Source organism: Camelus ferus, chromosome 9 (genome assembly GCF_009834535.1).
Source record: "Camelus ferus isolate YT-003-E chromosome 9, BCGSAC_Cfer_1.0, whole genome shotgun sequence".
In the NCBI taxonomy this organism is placed as follows: domain Eukaryota; kingdom Metazoa; phylum Chordata; class Mammalia; order Artiodactyla; family Camelidae; genus Camelus; species Camelus ferus.
The window spans coordinates 16,156,656-16,176,791 of record NC_045704.1 but is presented as its reverse complement, the minus strand read 5'-3'; the positions used below and the strand labels follow the sequence as shown (position 1 = coordinate 16,176,791).

At 49.2% G+C, this 20,136-nt stretch overlaps 1 protein-coding gene across 5 annotated transcripts; it reads left to right on the top strand.

The window, feature by feature from the left end:
• Nucleotides 1-3,527: 3,527 nt before the first annotated feature.
• Nucleotides 3,528-19,873, top strand: PVR (PVR cell adhesion molecule). Of its 5 annotated transcripts, none has more exons than XR_004322310.1 (9): nt 3,529-3,838; nt 6,303-6,662; nt 8,500-8,805; nt 10,104-10,221; nt 12,877-13,025; nt 14,086-14,208; nt 15,972-16,003; nt 17,905-18,033; nt 18,431-19,873. XR_004322310.1 is itself a non-coding variant. In XM_032485864.1 (8 exons), the coding sequence occupies exons 1-8, from the start codon at nt 3,760-3,762 to the stop codon at nt 18,497-18,499; spliced, it is 1,236 nt and encodes a 411-aa protein (XP_032341755.1). In that variant the 5' UTR covers nt 3,528-3,759; the 3' UTR covers nt 18,500-19,873. The 5 variants fall into 5 exon arrangements, 3 of the variants coding, with proteins under 3 accessions (XP_032341755.1, XP_032341756.1, XP_032341754.1); XR_004322309.1 differs by having other exon boundaries at nt 18,428-19,873; XM_032485864.1 differs by lacking the exon at nt 17,905-18,033 and having other exon boundaries at nt 3,528-3,838.
• Nucleotides 19,874-20,136: the final 263 nt, after the last annotated feature.

The window sequence follows — 20,136 nt, the reverse complement described above, 5'->3', positions numbered from 1 at the left end:
TTGACAGGGAGACGCACAGAAGCAAGCATTTATGTCCAAAAACCACACTTGCTTTTCCTTCCAAACCTACAACTTCTGACCTCGTCCCCATTTCAGTCAAAGGCACCTCCTCCTTCCGCCAGGTCAGGACCTTGGGGTCCTCGGTGAGAAAGAGAGGTTTCCCTCATGCCCCGCATCCAATTTGCTGGCAAATCCCTGGGTCTCTACCTTCAAAATACATTAGAATCCAACCGCTTGTTCTCTCCAACCCCACCATCACCCAGCGGTGAGCCTCCATCATCTCCCACCTGGACCACTGCAGTCACTTCCCCACTGGCTCCAACACTCAACCCCTTACAGCCTGTCCCCAACATGGCAGCCAGAGGGATCCCATTAAAACACAAGTCTGATCACAGCAGCTCAAAACCCTCGAAAGTCTTCCCATCTCCATAAAATGTAAACATCTTACCATGGGCCACTTGGTCCAATAATATTCGACCCCTTCCTACCTCTCCAAACTATTCCTTATACCCCCATCACTCTTCCCACTCTAGCCACACCTTCCCCTTTGTCAAGTCAGTAAGCAGGTTTGTGCCTCAGGGCTTTTGCACTTGCTTTTTTCCTGGGCCTGAATTATCCCCAGGCAATTGCCGGGCTGACTTCATTTAGGTTTCAACTCCCCATCTCAGAGAGGATTTTTCTATCAGTCAGCTTTCACTGGATTTTGCTGCAATAACAAACAACCCCCAAATCCTGGTGCTTTGAATCATCAACTCCTCATTCATGTTACACGTTGACAGCAGGTCAGCTGTGGCTCTCCTTCACACATCTTCTTTGTCCTACGATCATGGCTGAAGGAGCAGCCCCATCTGGTACAGGCAGTTATGGGAACCAAAGAAGAACAACAGTGGGGAGGATTTAGGTCAAGTGGTAGAGCACATGCTTAGCATGCACAAGGTCCTGGGTTCAATCCCCAGTACCTCCATTATAAATAAATAAATAAACAAACCTAGTTACCCCCCCCCACCAAAAAAAGAAGAAGAACAATGGATGAGCCAGGCCACAGCCTTAAAACATCTGCTTAGAACAGGCTCACGTGGTCCCCTCCAAATGCAAGTCAACTGATGACACCTAGTGCGCAGGCTCACACCTGCTTCAAGAAGCACAAAGCTGTGAAGGTTCTTTTGTTTCTGACTTGGGAAGGAAGAATACATAGAAGAAGCTAGAAAAGGGAGAGTCAGAAGTGTTGGGCAGCCACGGTGGGTGGGGAGGATATAGCTCACTGGTAGAGCACGTGCTTAGCATTCACAAGGTCCTGGGTTCAATCCCCAGTATCTCCATTAAAAAACAATAATCGTAGTAGTAAATAAATAAATAAATCTAGTTACCCCCCCCCCAAAAAAGTGTTGGGCAGCCACAAAGGAGGAATATTGAAGAAATTCTTCCTTGTCTCCTTACTGTGTCTTATTTTTCTTCACAGCTTTTACCATTCCCTGGTATGTATAGTACCTGTCTACATTTTTTAAAAAATTATCTTTCTCCACCCAAGTCCCATCCAGCATGGGACCTCCAGGAGGGCAGGAATTTTATCTCTTGCTCACTGCTGTATCTTCAGTGCATAGGACAGGGCAAAGCACACAGTGGGTGTTTAATAAACATGCACTGATTGAATGAATACAAAGAGCAAAGGGCCATGGGGAGAGAACCCCGGGAGCTGTGGGAACCAGAGGTGGGTGGCTTCAGTGAAACCCCAGACCGCCCCTCAGGGCTCAGAGGTGGGGAGTGGCCAGGGGAGAGGCTGTCAGGGGAACCAGACAGCTCCTTGACTCAATCCACCCTTTCCAACTGGCACTAATCTCCCTCCAGCACATCCTCATCCAGCCTCATCCAGACCTGCAATAAGACATTTTATTTAATTCAGCAATTTTGACAGCCTGGACCTTTTGGCCTTCCCAAGTATTTACTGACTCAAAGGTTTTTTACCCTGGGAATACCAGCCACCAAAGGCCCTCTCCCTCCTACTGACCCTCACCACACCCAAGCCCTATCCCTGAGACCTGCCCTTTTCTTGATCCCATCTTTGACTTCATCCCTAACTTTTGCCCTATCCCTACCCGTCAGCCCTGCCTTGACCCCACTTTTGAGCTTCAATAACAGAACCTATATCATTCCCATTGCACAGAATTGTTCAGGACCAAGGCTCTCATTGTTTGTTTTCAGACAGAGGCCCCATTCCTGTCACCAAGAAGTCAGATGCCTGGTGGGGAAGAGACAGAATATGGGGTGAAGTGAGCCCTAAATCTCAAGTCCAAACACTGGCGAGGGGAGGAGGCAGCTGAAACCACAGTAGCCATAGCCAGGAGCCCTGGGAGGAGGGGAATTCCCGAAGGTGACATCATGTTCCAGGGGAGGAACACAGAAACTGCCACAGATTCCCAATTCGGAAATAACTCAGCGGCCCAGAAAAAGAGTGTCAGAGAGAAAATTCAGAGATTTCCCAGAGACCAGCCTCAACAGTTCCATTCAGAAACTCACCCACATACATCCAGAGTGAAAAACACCAAGCATCAGAGCCACGCACTCACCCACGGCTGTGCCAAGACAGAGAGGGCAGCAGGAAACAGAACCCCTCAAACTGGCCAAAGCCCAGAGGGAATTTTCTCAAAGGATATAAGGATGTCACAGAACAAGGGTCAGAGTCACTAGCAGGCCAGGTGGGGACCAGGAAGTCTCCCAAGCTCTATGTCTGAGTAGATGGCTCTCTGAGTCTCTCTCTGACCTCTCAGTTCTCTCCCATCTCACTGACTGTCCTGTCCCCCCAGTCCCTTCTCTGTCTCTCATCTTCTGTCTCTATCTTGGTCCCTCTCTCATTTCTCTCCCTTCTATACATTGCTCCATCCATAACCATTATCACCTCCAGACATGATGGTACTCTGTGTATTGATGTGTTAATGGTTTGTTTCCCACCAGTAGAAGGTGGGCTTCGTGAAGGCAGGGATTTTTGTCTATGTTATTCTCTGCAGCATCTCCTGTGCCTAGAATACTGCCTGGTTCAATAAATATCTGTTGAGTGAAAATAAATGAATGAGCCGTCATTCTCATCAACATTATTATTTGATGATTTCTGTAAAGCAGCACTAACAGCTGTTTTGTGATAGCTGCTGTTTACTGAGTACAAATTATGTACCAGGAACTGAACTAAGCAGTTGCTGCTTTAAACCCTACAAACCTTCCTGTGAGGTGAGCTCTATTATCCTGTCCATTTCTCAGGTGAGAAACTGAGGCCCCAAGAAGAGCAGCGATTTGCCTAATATGAATCCAGGGGGTTTAGTCCTGGTGGTTAGGAACTCAGGAACTGCCCCGAATATAGGCTTGAATCTCTGCTTTGTCACTCGCCAACGCGAACTTTAGAAAGTTCGCGGAACCTCTCTGCCTGCCTCAGTTTCCTCGCCTGTCACGTGGGATCTCCAAATCAGAAGCTTCGTGCTATCAGTATCCACCTCCTAGGACTGTCACCGGAATTCGATGACAAGTGTCAGCGCAGGCGCGGAGGGAGGGACTCAGCCGGCGCACCAGGAGCTGGGCGGGGACAGGGCGCCCAGGTCTTCCTCTAAGCCAGTCTGCGGAGGGAAGAAGTCGAACCTCCCCTCCCCGCCCCCAGGCCGCGGCGGCGGAGCGCGGCCGCGATTCCCGGGCAGGAGCGGCGGAATCAGGGCCGCCGGCGGCGGCGCGGCCACAGCGAGCGGACGCCGGGTTAGTGGAGAAGGCGGCGCGCCCAGCATGGCTCAAGCCGTTCGCTTAGCTTGGCCACGGCTGCTGGTATCCCTGTTGTCTCTGTCCTGGTCGCCCACGGTAGCCGGTGAGTGACCCCGCGCGGCCGGGCTGCCCCTGCTCCCCTCCTCCCTCTTCACCAGCCCGGGCACTCGGTCCCTGCGTTCCCCGAGGCTGAGAGCGCCGTCCTCCCCGAACCGCTCCGCCCCAGGGATGGACGGATGCCGGGCCGGAGTCGGACCCTTCAGCGAGCTTCCCGGAAAAGCAGCCAGACTTCGGTCAGCCTCAGGGTAAAATAAAGTGGGTGTGCTGTGCCCTGGCACGGCACCTGGCGAACCTGCTCACCCTGCTCACTACTCGCAAACCCTTCTCCTCGGCTGCCAACAGCCCGCTGCCGGTGAGAGAGATTGCTGGTTGGGGGAAAGAGGGGCAGCGGCACAGAACCCCGTTCCCCTTTGACCCCAAATGTGTGGCTCTAAGGACGTGGCCGTGCATTCGTGCATGCATTCATCACACACACGTTTATTAAGTACCTACTATGTGTGGGGCAGCGTTCCAAGTATTGGGAATACAGCTCTGATGTCAGACGGCCCCGGGTTCAAAATAGCTTTTGACATTTAATACCTGTGTGAGCTCAGGAAAGTGACCTAAGCGCTCTGTTTCCACAAAGTGTGTGTTGGGGGTCTCGGGGTCGGGGTGGAATCCTACCTACCTTGTAAGACTGTGTCTTGGGATGATGCTGAACTAGGTCAATGCACTCCAGAAGACAGTAATGATGATAATGACCATTCATGTGAACAACAGTAGTATTGAGTGTAGACTCCTTCGTGTCATCATTTCCCAAAGGTCCCATGCTCTGCCCCTTGCTTGCTGGTCAGCCTAGGCAAGTAGTTTGACCTTCCAAAGTTCACTTGCCCCTCGATCCAACGGGGATGAAAATACTAGTGTGTGCCCCATGGACCGTGAAGAGGGTTGGAGACAGCCTTGCTTAAGGGAGCAGCCCAGCGCCTGGCACACATTAGGAGCTTGGACCTGGCTATTACACAGGGAACAAGCCCAGAGAAAGGTCACTTCACCCAATTTCATCCTCATAGTGGCCTTGCCATCAGAGGAGACTCACTTGCTCTGAGCAGCACAGCACATCAATGGTGGAGCTGGCATCCGAACCCAGACTGGCATGCTCACCACCCCACAATCCCCTTGAGTCCAGACCATGCCCTTCTTCCACACAGCAAGCTCCTAGCACCCCTGCCCACTACCTCCCAGCCTCCTCTTCTTCGTAACAATACTTACGATACTGGTCTTTATAGCGTGCTGGGCATATGCCTTCCAGAAATTTCATCCTTTAGTCCTCACAACACCCTGTCAAGTTATAACCACTCCCACTTTACAGATGAGGAGACTGAGGCTCAGAGGAGTGAAACCACTGGCACAAAGGTCACAGCTAGTGAGTGAGTAGCAGGACCAAGATTGAAAGAACTTAATTCCTTCTCACCTCCTCCTCATCCTTATTATTATTTATAAGAATGCATAGCACTGTGTTTATCAATATCAAGAAAAGCCAACGAGTATTGAGGACCTATTATATGTTGGAGCCCTAGGAAGAAAGATTTTCATATGAAGTCTGGTGGATTAGAGGTCAGGAGTACCCTAGGTTCAAATCCCACCTCTTCCACTTGCCCACTGTATATGACCTGCATTAAAAGACTTGTTTCCCCCCTCTCTAAAGTTGGGCTGACCATAGTGTTTGCCTCGAGGAGCTATTTAAGGACTAAATGCTGGGAGACATGAGAAGCACTCAGAACAGTCCCTGATATATGTAAGCAACTTGTGAATGTTTACTGTTACTAGTCCCATTTTACAAACTGGAAAAAAGAATCAGAGAGGTTAAGTAATCTGCCTGAAGCCTCACAGCAGAAATCCGGAAGGGATTCAAAACCCTAGGGCTATCATCACCTCCCTTCTTGTGCCAAGATCCCCTACAAATATTTTCCTACCTCCAGGCCACGGAGAGTAATCATAATACCATATTTCATGGACTCTGAGACCTAGAGTTTCTTCCCATTTTCAGACCTCTAAATCAGAGATGCTGTAACCACTGACAGTGAGTCGTGCTGTAAATGACAGAATCCCCAGTGCCTCTTAAAATCGATGTCTCTAGGGTGATGAAAAAAGTTTTGTAACTAGAAAGTGATGATGGTTGCACAACATCATGAATGTACTTACTGCCACTGCAAGATGGCACTTTTAAATTATTTAAATGGCAATTTTAAGTTTTTTAACCACAATATTGACCACAATATTTTAAATGATGATGCTGACATAGAGGAAATACAGTAATAACAGCCCTTCGAAGGGGCGTGGGCCTGGTTGCAAACCCAGTCCAGCCCCGCTAACCCTTGCTGCTGCCCAGATCCAGAATGATTCCCACCGCACCCCCCTACATGCTCCCAACCAAGGGGCTCCAGGCCCCAGGCGAGCGACCTCCTGGTCGCCCCTCCCCATTCAGATCAGGGACACCCGGGTGTGACCCGCCCCATGTTTCCCCACAGAGACTGAGGTGGTCAGTGTACTGGCCCCTGCCCAGGTGCACGGCTTCCTGGGCGACACCGTGAAGCTGCCATGCAAATTACAGCTCATGGAGGATAAAGTGACAGTGACTCAGGTGACTTGGACCCGGCAGAAGCCGACGGAGGCCATCCGCAGCGTGGCGGTCTTCCACCCTACCCAGGGCCCCAGTTTCCCCGAGCCCGGGCGGTTGGAGTTTGTGGCCGCCAAGCCAGGAGAGGAGCTACGGGACGCATCGCTGGCCTTGCGGGGGTTGGGCGCAGAGGATGAGGCCAACTACACCTGCCAGTTCGCCACGTTCCCTCAAGGCGACAGGAGCGCCCGAACCTGGCTCCGGGTGCTGGGTGAGCCGGGATGACTGGGGACGAAAGGGAAGGGGGTGGGGTGGGGTGGGGTGCAGTACGTAGAGAGGTAAGCACAGGGTGGGGAGAGCCGGGAGGGAGTGAGATTCCCTCCAGAGCAGCGATTCTGCGGGCACAAAAGGATGTAGGGCAATGATAGGGGGCGGGGGGGGGGGGGATGCAGAGGGGGAGGTTAGAAAGGGGAGGGGCTGGAGGACCAGAAGAGAGTAGCGATCATGGGGAGTAAGATCTTGGGAGACTGAGAGCAGAGGGGATGGAGAGGCTGGGGATGCTGTGTGGGGGAAGGTGGGGGCTGATGCGAGTATGGGGTGGGGGGACAGGGAGGGGTCTAGGAAGCCCAGGGACCTGGGTTTGGACCCCAGCTAGCCACTACCAGCCTGGGCAAGTGGTTTCCTCTCAGAACCTCCTTTCCTCATCTGTAAAATAGGCTTAGTAAAAATACTGCTGCCTTCAGAAAGCTATCCTGAGGGTCCTGGGAGTTTATCAGGTGAATTGCTTAGAACAGAAGCCCATGTGAGCTAGTGACTACTCCCTTCCGGGAGGAAGAGTTGAAATAGACTGGGAGGCGGGGATTCTGATACCCAGTAGTGGAGGGCTTTCCCCGTGGGGCCAATTGCCCTTGGGCATTGTCATGGAATCCTGCGGTCATTTTCCTGAGCACCAGGGAGTCAGGCTTTCCTCTTGGCAATTGAGTACAATTGTTCTTCAGTTTCCTCAGCTGTGAAAGGGAGCTCACTCTGACGATGAATAAGAGCTGACATTACCTTTTCACTTAGATGCCAGGAACTGTTCCAAGCCTTGTATGAATGACTCATGAAAGGTTAAGTACCTGGAACAATGCCTGGCATACAGTACCCAGACAAAGGCAAATCTCATCATTTCAGAAAACTTGGGACTTTAGGACTGATGGTTTAGGATGAGGGTAAAACAGAACCAGTGAGTCAAGTTAAAGAGAAATCTTCAGTAACAATAACTCAGGTACTGATGAGAAAGGAACCAAGTGAAGCCCCAGGTCAGGGAATCACCAAAATGATGATTAAGAAACAGTCAAGGTAGTTTTGGAGTCAGATAGACCTCGTGTAAAAGCCCAGCTCTGCCGCTTACAGCCATGTAACTTTGGGCCAGTCATTTTCCCTCTGAAACTCCAGGGCACAGCTCAGCCCTCCTCTCTTCCAAGAAGCCCTCTGCAACCACCTACATACCACCCCCAGATTCAGGCACCCCTTCTGGGCTCCCCCATCCCAGCCTTGCTCACTCAGAGTCATCACTGTCTGGGGAAGTCTCTCTTCCCCTTGGACCGCCCACCCCAGGAAGGCAAGGATGAGGCTGTCTCGGTCATTGCTGGGTCCTCAACACTGCCCATCACAGAACCAGCCAATGGATTCAATTACCAATAATAAATATATATATATATATATTGGGCATTTATTATGTGCCAAGGACCGTTTTAAGAGCTTTACCTGCATTTTCTCATCACCAATAACTCTATCATCATCCCCAGTGGACAGACAAGGAAACTGACTTGCCCAAGGCCACCCTAATATATATATGTATAGTTTCACATTTTTTATTTGTATTTATTGGGGGGGGGTAATTAGGTTTTTGTTTATTTATTTTTAATGGAGGTACTGAGGATTGAACCCAGGACCTTATGTGTGCTAGGCATGCGCTCTACCACTGAGCTACACCCTCCCCAACCCAAGAGCTGAGATTTGAACCTGGCCATTCTGTACCCTCAATTGTCCACCCTCCTCTGCTGCTGAGATGTTTAAGTGACTTCAGGCAAGGAGTGACCCATCTCTTTCACTCCTATCCCCAGCCAAACCCCAGAACAAGGCCGAGACCCAGGAGGTCCCACTCAGCCCACTCGGCCCAGAGCCTGTGCCTGTGGCCAGCTGTGTCTCCACGGGGGGTCGCCCGCCTGCCCACATCTCCTGGTCCTCGCACCTGGACGGGAAGGCAAATAAGAGCCAGGTGCCAGGGCCCCTGCCCGGCACCTTCACCGTCATCAGCCTCTTAACCTTAACACCTTCGAGCCAGATGGATGGCAAGAACGTCACATGCAGAGTGGAGCATGAGAGCCTGGAGGAGCCGGTGTTGCTGCCTGTGACCCTCAGCATGCCCTGTGAGTGTGCCCTGGAGGAGGGACCCCGCCCCCACCCTCCTCCTGCCACCGTCTACACTGACTCCCCGGGCCACTTTCAACATTACCCCATCATCCACACTAGCTTCCCCTGACTATCGTCTACACCCCCTACACCATCTACACCGGCTCTCCTGGGCCACAAACAACACTGTCCTTCATTGCCTAAACCAACATCTAAGGCCACAGTCCACACTCCTGCCCGGGTTGTCTACCTGGCTCTCCTGGCCACTATCTCCACCAACGCCCCACACTGGTTTCCTTGAGCCCAATCTACACACAGTGCCTACATCTGCCTCCCTGGGCAACTGTCCACACTGACCGTGTCCACATGGCTGCACACTTCCCCATGGTCTACACCGACTCCCTTGTTCATTTTCTATACTGCCTTACCTTTGTCTACACTGGCTTCCCTGGGTCCCAGAAAGCACTGCCTCCATTGTCTACACCAGTTAGGCCATCAGCTGTGGGGAGTTGTCACTGTTCCCCCCGTTGCCTAAAGTGGTTCCCCTGACCACGCTACACTGATACCCCACATTTTCTACACGGGTTCTCCTAGGATGTCTCTCACACTGACCTGCAACACTGTCTACACTGGCTCCCTTGGAGAACTGTCCCCCCAGTGTAGTCTCCATTCCCCTCTGCCCCAATGTGGTCTATACTGGCTGGTCTAGGGTCTGTGCCCCCATCGTTGTCTGTACTGAATAGACCCTCCCAGGCAGTTGCTGCACTGATTCCCTCAGGCACTGTCTACACCGGACCCCCTCAACATTGCCACTGGGTCTGAGAGAGGAGGGGATCTCTACTGACTCCCCCACACACAAACACACACATTCTGTCTCACTGGCCTTCCTCCTGGGGATTTTGAAGTCTTCTCTGTCGCTCACTTTTGGGTTGGATAAGCAGCAGGCTGAAACAACGTCATCCAGGATTCTTTCCTGCAGGACTTGTCAGAGCCTTGAACATGCTCCTGTGCATTCTGAGCGCCCAGGAGGTCCAAGGCACGCCAGGACCTGGCTTTACCCAGGAAAAGGAGTAGAGAGAAGCAGGTCCTGAGATGCCCTCCCTGTGCCTCACCACCTCTCACCCTCCTGAGGACTCCCCAGGCTTCTATTCTCAGAGGGAACCCACTGCCCCAGACCCCTTCCAGGCCTCTCCATCTTGGGCCCTTCCCGAAACCCAATGAGGCCTTTTCCAGTTGTGACATGAATTCCAAATATCTTTAGGCTGAATAATGTGAAGGCTCCCTGTCTCTGAGCCTACGTGTCTGTCTCCCCCAGATTCCCCTGAGGTTTCCATCTCTGGCTATGATGACAACTGGTACCTTGGCCTCCATGGGGCCACCCTGCACTGTGATGTCCGCAGCAAACCAGAGCCCACGGGCTATAACTGGAGCACGTGAGTCCTGGGTCGGAAGAGGGAGGGGCTGGGGACCCAGATCCCCGGGATCCTGAGAAATGAGGGGGTGGGGGACCTGGACTCCTAGGTCTGAGGGAGGAGGGGTGTAGGCAGGAAAGTAAGGAGAGCAAGAAGTCAACTTGGGGCCCCCAGGAAAATTTCTGTCTCGTATGCACAGAGTTTACGAGGTGGTTTAGTCCAGATGAGATGACATACCAGCTGTGTGCCAAGTACTTAGCCTCAGCCCGCACAATCCCCATATTCTGGGCACAATCCACACTATCGCCATGTCGGGTTAAAGACCAGCTGGGCCCCAGCAGCTGCCGTCATTGGCCGGGGCACATAGCCACGGAGGTGCAGAGGTGACTCCAATCAGCGCCTGGATCCAAACCCAAACCTCTTAACCCCTGGGCTGGGCCACCTCCCCAGCTACCTCGTGTAACCTGCTCTGTCCTTGCTGACGAAACAATTCTCTGTCCCTATTCTCTGGATGAGGAAATTGAGAGGCGGAGCAATCAGAAGATTTCCTCAAATTCATGCGGAGGCTGGGATTAAGAGTGAGGGAAGAGGGGGAGGGTATAGTTCAGTGGTAGAGTGTGTGCTTAGCACGCATGAGGTCCTGGGTTTAATCCCCAGTACCTCCGTTAATAAATAAACTTTATTACTTCCTCCCTAAAAAAAGTTTAAAAAAATAAAAAGCATTTTTTTTAAGTGAGGGAAGATACAGGCAAAGGGGTAAATTGTTTTTATATAATTTTTATTGGGCCTTTTTCCTCACTACAAAAATAACTGGCAAGCATTGTGGAAACTTTAGACAATATGGTTATTGCAAAAAGAAGAAAACAACACCAAAGGTCAAGCGTACCCAGCCACCTCCAGGAATAGCCTCTGTGACCCCTTGTAATATGTCCTTCCTGTCTTTTTTTTTCCCTCAATGTTTCTACACAAAATTTGTGCTGTATGTACAATTTTGAAACTTCTCTGTCTTGTGAACATCTTTCCATGTCAAAGCCTGTAGATCCATTTTCCCCAACATTTTATCAGGAGATTTTTCAAACATACAGAAAAGTTGTAAGAATTGTCCAGCGAACACTCAAAAACCCACACGTGGATTCTCCCATTAATATTTTCCTGTTAGTTGTTTTTATCACATTCCTGCCCATCGGTTCATCCCTCTGTCCATCCATCAAACAGTCTTTATCTTTCATGTTTCAAAATACCCACAACCCCTCCTTCATGCTGCTGGGATTCCATCCTAGGTGATGCCTTCAATGACTTAACCAATCCCAAGTGGGGATAGAGGCGCTTTCCCATTTTCAACTATGCAGATGTCATGTTGGCGACCAACCGTGTCTGTCCACCTCCACGGATACCCACAGTAGGGTCTTGATGGTGAAAGGAACTGCTGGCCAAAGGTTTCCAACTGGTGTTGACAGCCAGCCTTTATTTTCCTGCCCCAAAGCACCAAAGTTCAGGCTTACAAGCCACACGGCGGGGTTTCCATGCCCGCTCTGCCAAATGCCCAAATCCGTGCCTCTGTCTCCTCCATCCCTTACGCCAGTGTTTCCTGACGGCTGTGGGCCAGACGCTGTTGACCCACATATCTTGGTAAATAAAATAGAGCAAACTCCTTCCCCTCTTGGAGCTCCCATTTGGGTGAAGGAGAGAAACAATAAACAAGATAATGTTGTCAAGGACGGTAGATAAAGGTAGATAAAGCCCATGGGAAAGATAAAGCAGGGGGAGGGGGATGAGGAGGGGGGTCACTGCAGTTGAAATAGAGTGGCCCAGGAAGGTGTCACAAAGGTGACATCTGAGCAGAGGCCTGAAGGAGGTGAGGGTGAACAGTGTGGTACTGGTGGGAAGAGCATTCCAGACACAGGGAACAGAACATGCGAAGACCCTGGGATGGGAGCATAACTGGAGTGTTTGAGGATCTACAGTTGGCCACCGTGGATAGTTAAGAGCAAAGGGGAGAGTAACAGACAGTGTGATCAGTGGCATCAGGGGACCAGCGTGTATGGGACCTATACCCATGGTAAGGACTTTTGCTTTATTCTGAGTGAGATTATACAGGAGGACTTTGGATAGAGGAGGGACTTGAGCTGACTTAGTTCTGATAAGATCTCTCAGGCTGCAAAATGGGGGACAGAGTGGGGTGGGGTGGGGGTAGAAATAGGGAACCCCATGAGAAGGTGGCCGCAGTGGACCAGGAGTAGGGGGCACAGCCCTGGGTGGTGGCTGCGGTCCTTTGCTCTCACCTCTAGATCCACAGTGGCCTCCTTGTGGATCCTCAAACACTTCAATTATGTTCCCATCCCAGGGTCTTCGTATATGCTGTTCCCTATGCCCGGAATGCTCTTCCCACCAGTTCCCACACTGCTCACTCTTACCCTTGCCTCCTTCAGGCCTCTGATCAGGATTCTGTATATCCAGTTGGATTCTGGATAGATTTTGAAGGTGGGGCAGACAGGATCTGCTGATAGGCTGGACATGAGTGTGAGCAGAAGAGTCAGGGGAACTCCAGGCTTGCTCTCAGGGGCTATCACAGATGTCATGAGGGTTTCTGTGTTCCCAGCATACAGTAAGTGCTCAATCACCTGTCACTCTAGGCCTCCACCAGAGGCCACTTCCTCACCCATGTGTCTCTCCCAGGTCCACGGGACCCCTGCCACCCTCTGCTGTGGCCCAGGACACCCAGCTCCTGATCCATACTGTGGATGAATCCATCAACACGACTTTCATCTGCCTTGTCACCAACGCCCTGGGGACGGGCCAGGCAGAACTGACAGTCCTGGTCAGAGGTGAGGCACCTCCTGGGTGGGGAGAGCAGAGGGACCATAGAAGGAAATCACGGGAGGATTCTCTCTGGGGGAAGAGTTTAGAAGTGGTCCCTGGTAAGGGAGTCCCTCAGCCACAAGAATGCTCTCTGACTCCCATCCTTCCCCTAAGCTCCCTCATGGAAGGTCCAACGGGACCAGCTTTACTCTCTGTTAACTCAACATCTGTGCCATGGGAACCACTGTACCGCCACCGGGACTCAGCCGCTCTGCAAACCTTGCTGGGGTAGTTGGGTGATGCCCCTTTCACTGGGACTCAGGAAGGCTTTCCAAGTGTACCAGGCAGAACCCTACCACTTAGAATTGCTAGAAGCACAACTCAAAATAGTCAAGCAAAAATGAGATTTAAAAAAAATTTTTCTCCATCATTTCCTTCACCACCATATTTGAGTATTATTACCCTTCAGTAGTATTATATTTTAATATAATATATAAATAATAAAATTCATCCTTTGAACATGTACACTTTTTTTCTTAGTATATTTTCAAGGTTTTACAGCCATCAGGACTACCCAATTCCAGAACAAAAAATGAGACTTTATTGAAAATGTGCCTCCAAGTATGGTTAGATCCAGGTGCTCCAACTGTGTAACCCAGGAACTTTTCTTTACCTCTCTTGTCTGTGCTTTTATCTATGCTGACTTCATTCTCTGGAAGGCTCTCCCCTCAGGAAGGTGAGATGGTCCTCAGCTCTCAGCCCAATTCAGTAATCCCAAGGGAAAGAATACACCACTTTCAATAGCTCTAGCCACAGTCTCAGGGCTGGCTCTCACTGGCTCAACTTGGGTCACAGACCCCGCTATGAACCAATCACCGCAGCCGGGGAGAATGGAATGCTCTGACAGGCCGGGCCCAGGTCAAAGTCCCATCCTAGGAACCAGAGGATGGGGTCAAATCCACCTGAACCATATAGACTAAGGGAAGCAGAGTGGTAGCTTCCTTTAAAAATGAGGAGTAATGTTTTGGGGTCAGGTGAAAACCCCAGAAGTCTCTCAATTTAAATCTCTGCTTCCTTTTCCTGCAGGACTTCCTAGGGAGCAACCACATTCGGGCTTATCCTCTTGGAAAATTATCCTCCTGACTCTGGGAATCCTGGTTGGTCTGGCCTTGTCCCTGTTCGTTTATCTCCGGCTACGCAGAAGCCTCTGTGAGTCCCCTCCTTCCTGGCACACCCTCCGCCTCTCTGCTGTAAATGAACATCACCACAGCCGCCATAATTGAGCCCATACTATGTGCCAGGCTCTGCGCTAAGCCGTCCACGTGGCAGCCTCTCACTGAATCCTCACCTCAGTACCATGAAGTTCCCCCATTTGACAGGCGAGGACATTGAGACCAGGGCGTTTTAGTCATTGGATTGTTGACTCATTTTACAAATATTTCAGGAGTGAGAGCAGATCCTGTAGGGCCTCGAAGACCAGAGTAAGGACTTTAACTTTTAATTCAGTGACACAGGAGCCCCTGCCAGAAGGATGGAGGGCGGAGTAACACTTAACTGCACTCCCACCCACCCCCAGCTTTCCTCTATCTCCCTTGCTCAGGAGTGACCCCCTAGCTGCTCTCATGGAAAAAGAGGGGGTGGCAGGAACCGGCACCTCGATCCCTGGCTCAAAAAGGACCTCATGCTCTCACCTCAAGGACTTTGCAAGGCTGTTCCCCTGCCTGGAGCACCCTCCCCATGGCTCCCTCTGACAAACTCCTGCAGCTAATTCTGTAATCAAAAGAACTATATTTTGCTGAGCACTTTCTCTGTGCCAAGGACTTTCTCTGCACAGCCCCCTTGAATATCCACAACCACCTTGCAAAGAGAGTCCCGCTGTGAGCCCAACTTACAGATGAGGAAATGTTTGCTCAGAAGGGTGAAGTTACCTGCCAAGTGACACACAAGTGGAATGTCAGGAGTAGATGGCAGTTCTGTTGGCTAGAAAGCTTTGTTCCCTCAATCACTAAATAAAATTACCTCCCCACATCCCAGTGGGAGGCCCCCTCCTCCAGGAGGCCCTCCATATTCTTCCTTGAAATAAGCCAAGCACCAGCTCTAGGCTCCCCCACCCCAGCCTTGCCCACTCAGGGATATCACTGTGCAGGGACTCGTGTGTCTCTCCAGTGGACTGTGAGCCCCAGGAGGGCAGGGCTAGAACCATCACAATCATGGCTGTGTCCCCAGCACCACCCACCAGGACAGGCATGAAAGAGATATTTGAGGAAGTGTTTGCTGAATGCGTCATGTCCAGAGCCAGACTGCCTATGTCTGGGCCCACACTCTACTGCTTTATGGTGTCACCATGAGCAAATGACTTACTCTCTCTGACTCGAGTTTCCTCATCTGTGAAATGGAGTAACTGTACCTGATGATACAGGCAAAGCCCTCAGTGCAGTGGTTGCACTCTGTAAGCCACACGCGGGGCGTACGCATAGCTGTGATTACTACCGCCACTCCTGCGGTGTCTATGATGCTTAATATGTAAGTACCATGAGAGCAGGGATTTTTGTCTGTTCAACAGCTATATCCCTAGCACCTAGGATGCCCCTGGCACAAAGCAGACATTCACTATTTACTGAATAAATCCCTGTTTGATGGTTGAGGAAACTGAAGCCCAGAGAGGTTAAGTCAATTGCCCATGGTCACCCAGCTCCTTAAGGACAGAACAGGAATCTGAACCCTTCCATCTGGTTCCAGAGCCTGTGCTCTGTAAATATTGACTTATACCTAATAACTGAATGAAGAACTACATGAAGCGTATACCCCAGGTGTGTTTTAGAAATATAGAAACCATTTTGGGAAGTGACTCCCCCATATCAATAGCAGAGCTGGGACTTAGAATTCAAGGGACACAGCCACCCACACATCTTCTTCCCATGCTCTCCTGCACTGTCATTAATTCCTGACCACTTCTCCTCCTGCTTCCCCAGGTCACAAACGGCGCAGCCCCTCTGCTAATGGCGTAAGTGTGGTGGTGGGGCTGAGGCGGGTGTGTGTGTGTAGGAAGTGGGGTCTCCATGAACCTCAGATTAATCACTGTGGGCTTTCCCAAGGCAAAGCCAGGCATATCTAGGCACCTGCAGCACTTAACCAAAAGCCTGAATGGCCTCACATGTCAGGTCCTTGATCTCTTCTCCAAATGCCTTGAGCAGCAGTTCCCAACCCTTCCTGCCATAGCCCCTGTAAGGTTTGAGAAAATGCAGGTTCCTGTGCCCTGCCGCCTGAGAGTCTGGTCTGGTGGGTCCGCACTGAAGCCTGGAGATCTGCATTTTCACAGGCACCCCTTCCCTCCCCACTCATGACACCACCTGGAGAAGTGCTGCCCTGGCTCCCAGAGGGTAGGGAACAGGCCTGCAGCTCTTTTTTTTCTCTTTAGGTGCACTTTTAATGAATTTTTATACACATGTAACAGTTTATATAGACCACATCCGCACCACGGTCATAATACAGAACATTCTCACCACCCCCAAATTTCCTCCTGCCCCGTTTTAGTCAATTCTCTCACTCCCCTCTCAGCATCCACCAACACTGATCAGGAGTCCATCCCTCCAGTTTTGCTTTTCCTAAAACATCCTATAAGCACATATAATGCATCTGAGGTTCCCCCATGTTGGGCTGCCTCCATCAGTAGTTGGTGTTTGTATTTTTCTGAGTAGCATCAGATATACTAGTTTGTTTACTCGCTGCTCAGTTGATGGACATTTAGTTTGTTTCAAGTTTTTTGCTATTATGAATTGCTATAAAATTAATGTGCAGGGTTTTTTTTGTGGACATATGTTTTCACTTCTCTTGGGTAGATGCCTAGGAGTGGAATAGCTGGGTCTGTTCTTTTGCTAACACCATCTTGCCTTGATCAATGTAGCCCTACTGTAAGTCTTGGAATCAGCTAGTGTTTGTTCTCCAACTTTGTTCCTTCTTCTTTTAAAAAGTTGCTTTTTAGGCAATTCTAGTTTCTATGTCTTTCCATATAGATATTGGAATAAGCTTCTCAATATCTACAAAAATGCATGTTAAGATTGGGATTGTGTTAAACCCATACATGTTTGGATCTGGCAATCCATGAACATGGTATATTTATTTAGATCTTCTTTGAGTTCTCTTACCAATGTTTTATAGTTTTCTACATACAAATTTTACACATTTTCCCCAAGATTTAGTAACTTTATGCTACTGTAAATGGTACTATTTTAAAATTTCGATTACTAATTATTCATTGCTGGTATATAGAAATAAAATTGATATCTGTATATTGACCTTTATTCTTTGATCTAGCTAAACCTACTTATTAGTTGTAGTAGCCCTACTATTTTTTTAACAGCAACATTATTTATAATTGCCAAGATATGGAAGCATCCTAAGTGCACATCAATAATAGATGAATGGATAAAGAAGACACAGCATACATATGTAGTGGAATACAATTCACCCATAAAAAAGGATATTTTGCCATTTGCACCCCTTCATTCACTTTTTATTTCCACTTCAAAAACCAGAATTTTATAACAGGTATAAACATTTTCATTGCATCAAAAACAACTAAATACCTAGAAATAAACTTAACCAAGGAGGTTACCTATACAATGAAAACCGTAAAACATTGATGAAAGAAATTGAAGATGATACAAAGAAATGGAAAGATATCTTGTGCTCTTGGATTGTAAGAATCAACATTATCAAAATGGCCACAATACCCAAAGCAATCTACAGATCCAATGCAACCCCTGTCAACATACTCACATTTTCCACAGAACTAGAACAAACAATTCCAAAATTTATATGGAACCATAAAAGACCCCAAATTGCCAAAACAATCTTTTGTTAAGTCTTTTTTTCTCTTTCTTCTTTTTGTTCTCTTTTCTTAAGTTTTGATGACTAGAGAAGTTCCTTTAACATTTGTTGTAAAGCTGGTTTGGTGGTGCTGAATGCTTTTAGCTCTTGTTTATCTGTGAAGTTTTTGATTTCTTCATCAAATCTGAACGAGAAATTTGCTGGGTAAAGTATTCTTGGTTGTAAATTTTTTCTTTTCATCACTTTAAATACATCCTGCCACTCCCTTCTGGCCTGTAGAGTTTCTGCTGAAAAATCAGCTGATAACCTTATGAGAGTTCTCGTCTATGTTATTTGTTGCTTTTCTCTTGCTAATTTTCATATTTTCTCCTTATCCTTAATTTTTGTCAATTTGATTATTGTGTGCTTTGGTGTGTTCCTCTTTGGGTTGATCCTGTGTGGAACTCTCTCACTTCCAGGACTTGGGTGACTGTTTCCTTTCCCAAGTTGGGGAAGTTTTCAGTTACTAATGCCTCCAGCTCTTTGCATGCTAGGCTTCAGGGAGAAGATTTTTGTTTGAAAAGCACCTGAGGCTAAAGTTTGCATATCCTCCTTCTAGAAGGTCTCCTATTCAACTGTGGACAGTAAAGACAGCTCTCCCCAGGATCCGCCAACAGAGAGCACAAGGTGACAGCATCAGGACCGAATGGAGAGAGACTGCAGCTGGTGAGGATGTGGGTCTCACAGCCAGACCCCGCCTCAATAGATGAAATCTCCCTCCAAAGAGACCCTCCCCGAGCCAGACCTCAAGAATGTCCCTTCTTACGTGCAAGTTCAGGGGTCCCCAAGACCACCTTCAGGTTGAATCATTCACTACAAGGACTCACAGAACTCAGGAATGCTGTTATACTCATGGATACTCAGTTACAGTTTATTACACTGGAAGTATGAGATTAAGGTAAGCAATGTGAAAAGGCTTGCAGGGAAGGGTCTTGGAGAGACCGGACACAAGCTTCCAGTTGTCCACTCCCTGTGGAGTCATGTGGACAACACTTACTTCTCCCAGTGATGATGTATGACAACACACACACAATATTGCCAACCAGAATAGCTCATCTCAGCCTTGGTTTCCAGGGTTTTTACTGGGGGTCAATCATGTAGACACAACTGACCACCCACATAGCTGACTTTAGTCTCTAGCACCAACATAGGTCAGGCTAATATATTGTGGCCCAAGGCCCCCACCACAAAGTACACTGCTGGCATAGACTATCCAGTGTGGCCCACGGCCGCAGGTCAACAAAGACTCCTATCAACCAGCACATTCCAAGAGCTTAGCGGTTACTTCCCAGGAGCCAAGGGCAAAGGGCTAGGTATCTTTTTGAACAAATTTAATCCTTTCCTGCATAGTAGAACCACACAGAATGCTCCAACTACTGAAGATTTTTTCATAAGAATCTGACCTCTGGTCTTGAACTTCTAAATCTCTGTATAATATGGAATGTCTGTAGTTACAAGAAATAGCGACGGACCGTTATCACCAGAAGAGAACCAAAGGCTGGAGCCCAGCTGCCCGAGGCTGCCCAAGGAGCCAGCACAACTGGTGGTCATGACCTTAGAGGCTGTCTGCTCCAAGCACCTTCTGCCAAGACTCAGCCCCAGGAGAACATCTGTAGCCAGGGTGCTAATATTGACAAGATGCTGGCAACCCATCAAGGTAAAGCAAGAAGTTGTTTCCAAAACAAGGAGGAAGAGACACCGAGGGAGCAGAAACTACAGAAGAAACATTTCCCACAGATCAGGACCCAGGGCGCAGAGCTGCTCAGATACAACTGACCTGTTTACTTTGAAATGGTCTTGATGCCAGGCACTAGAATTCCTCTTACAGAGAGAACTGTCTGTTGGAGAAGATACCTTAGGGAGATAGAGACCTTGAACCAGAATGCAAGGCATGAGCTGCTCTGCAAGAGAGATGAGAAGGATTCAGCTTTTCTCTGGACTGATATAAACCCCTGACCGTCCCCAGCCCCCAAACACCTCATTAAAGTTTATTTATTAACCTCAAGTGGCTGTGTGCAAGGGGGTCTTTTGTGGGAACTGAGGAGAGACCAAGTTTCATGTGGGCTGTCACTGGGTGAGATGGAACCAGAGGTGCGAAGGCAAGACCTTGAATCAAGAAGATCATAAGGACATAAGTCCCCAGAATTCTCAGACACCAAGGGGAGTGCGCACCTTATTTTTCTTTCTCTCTCTCTTTAATTTAACTAGAAAATACAGGCATACCTCAGGTATTGCCAGTTCAGTTCCAGACTATAGCAATATAGCAAA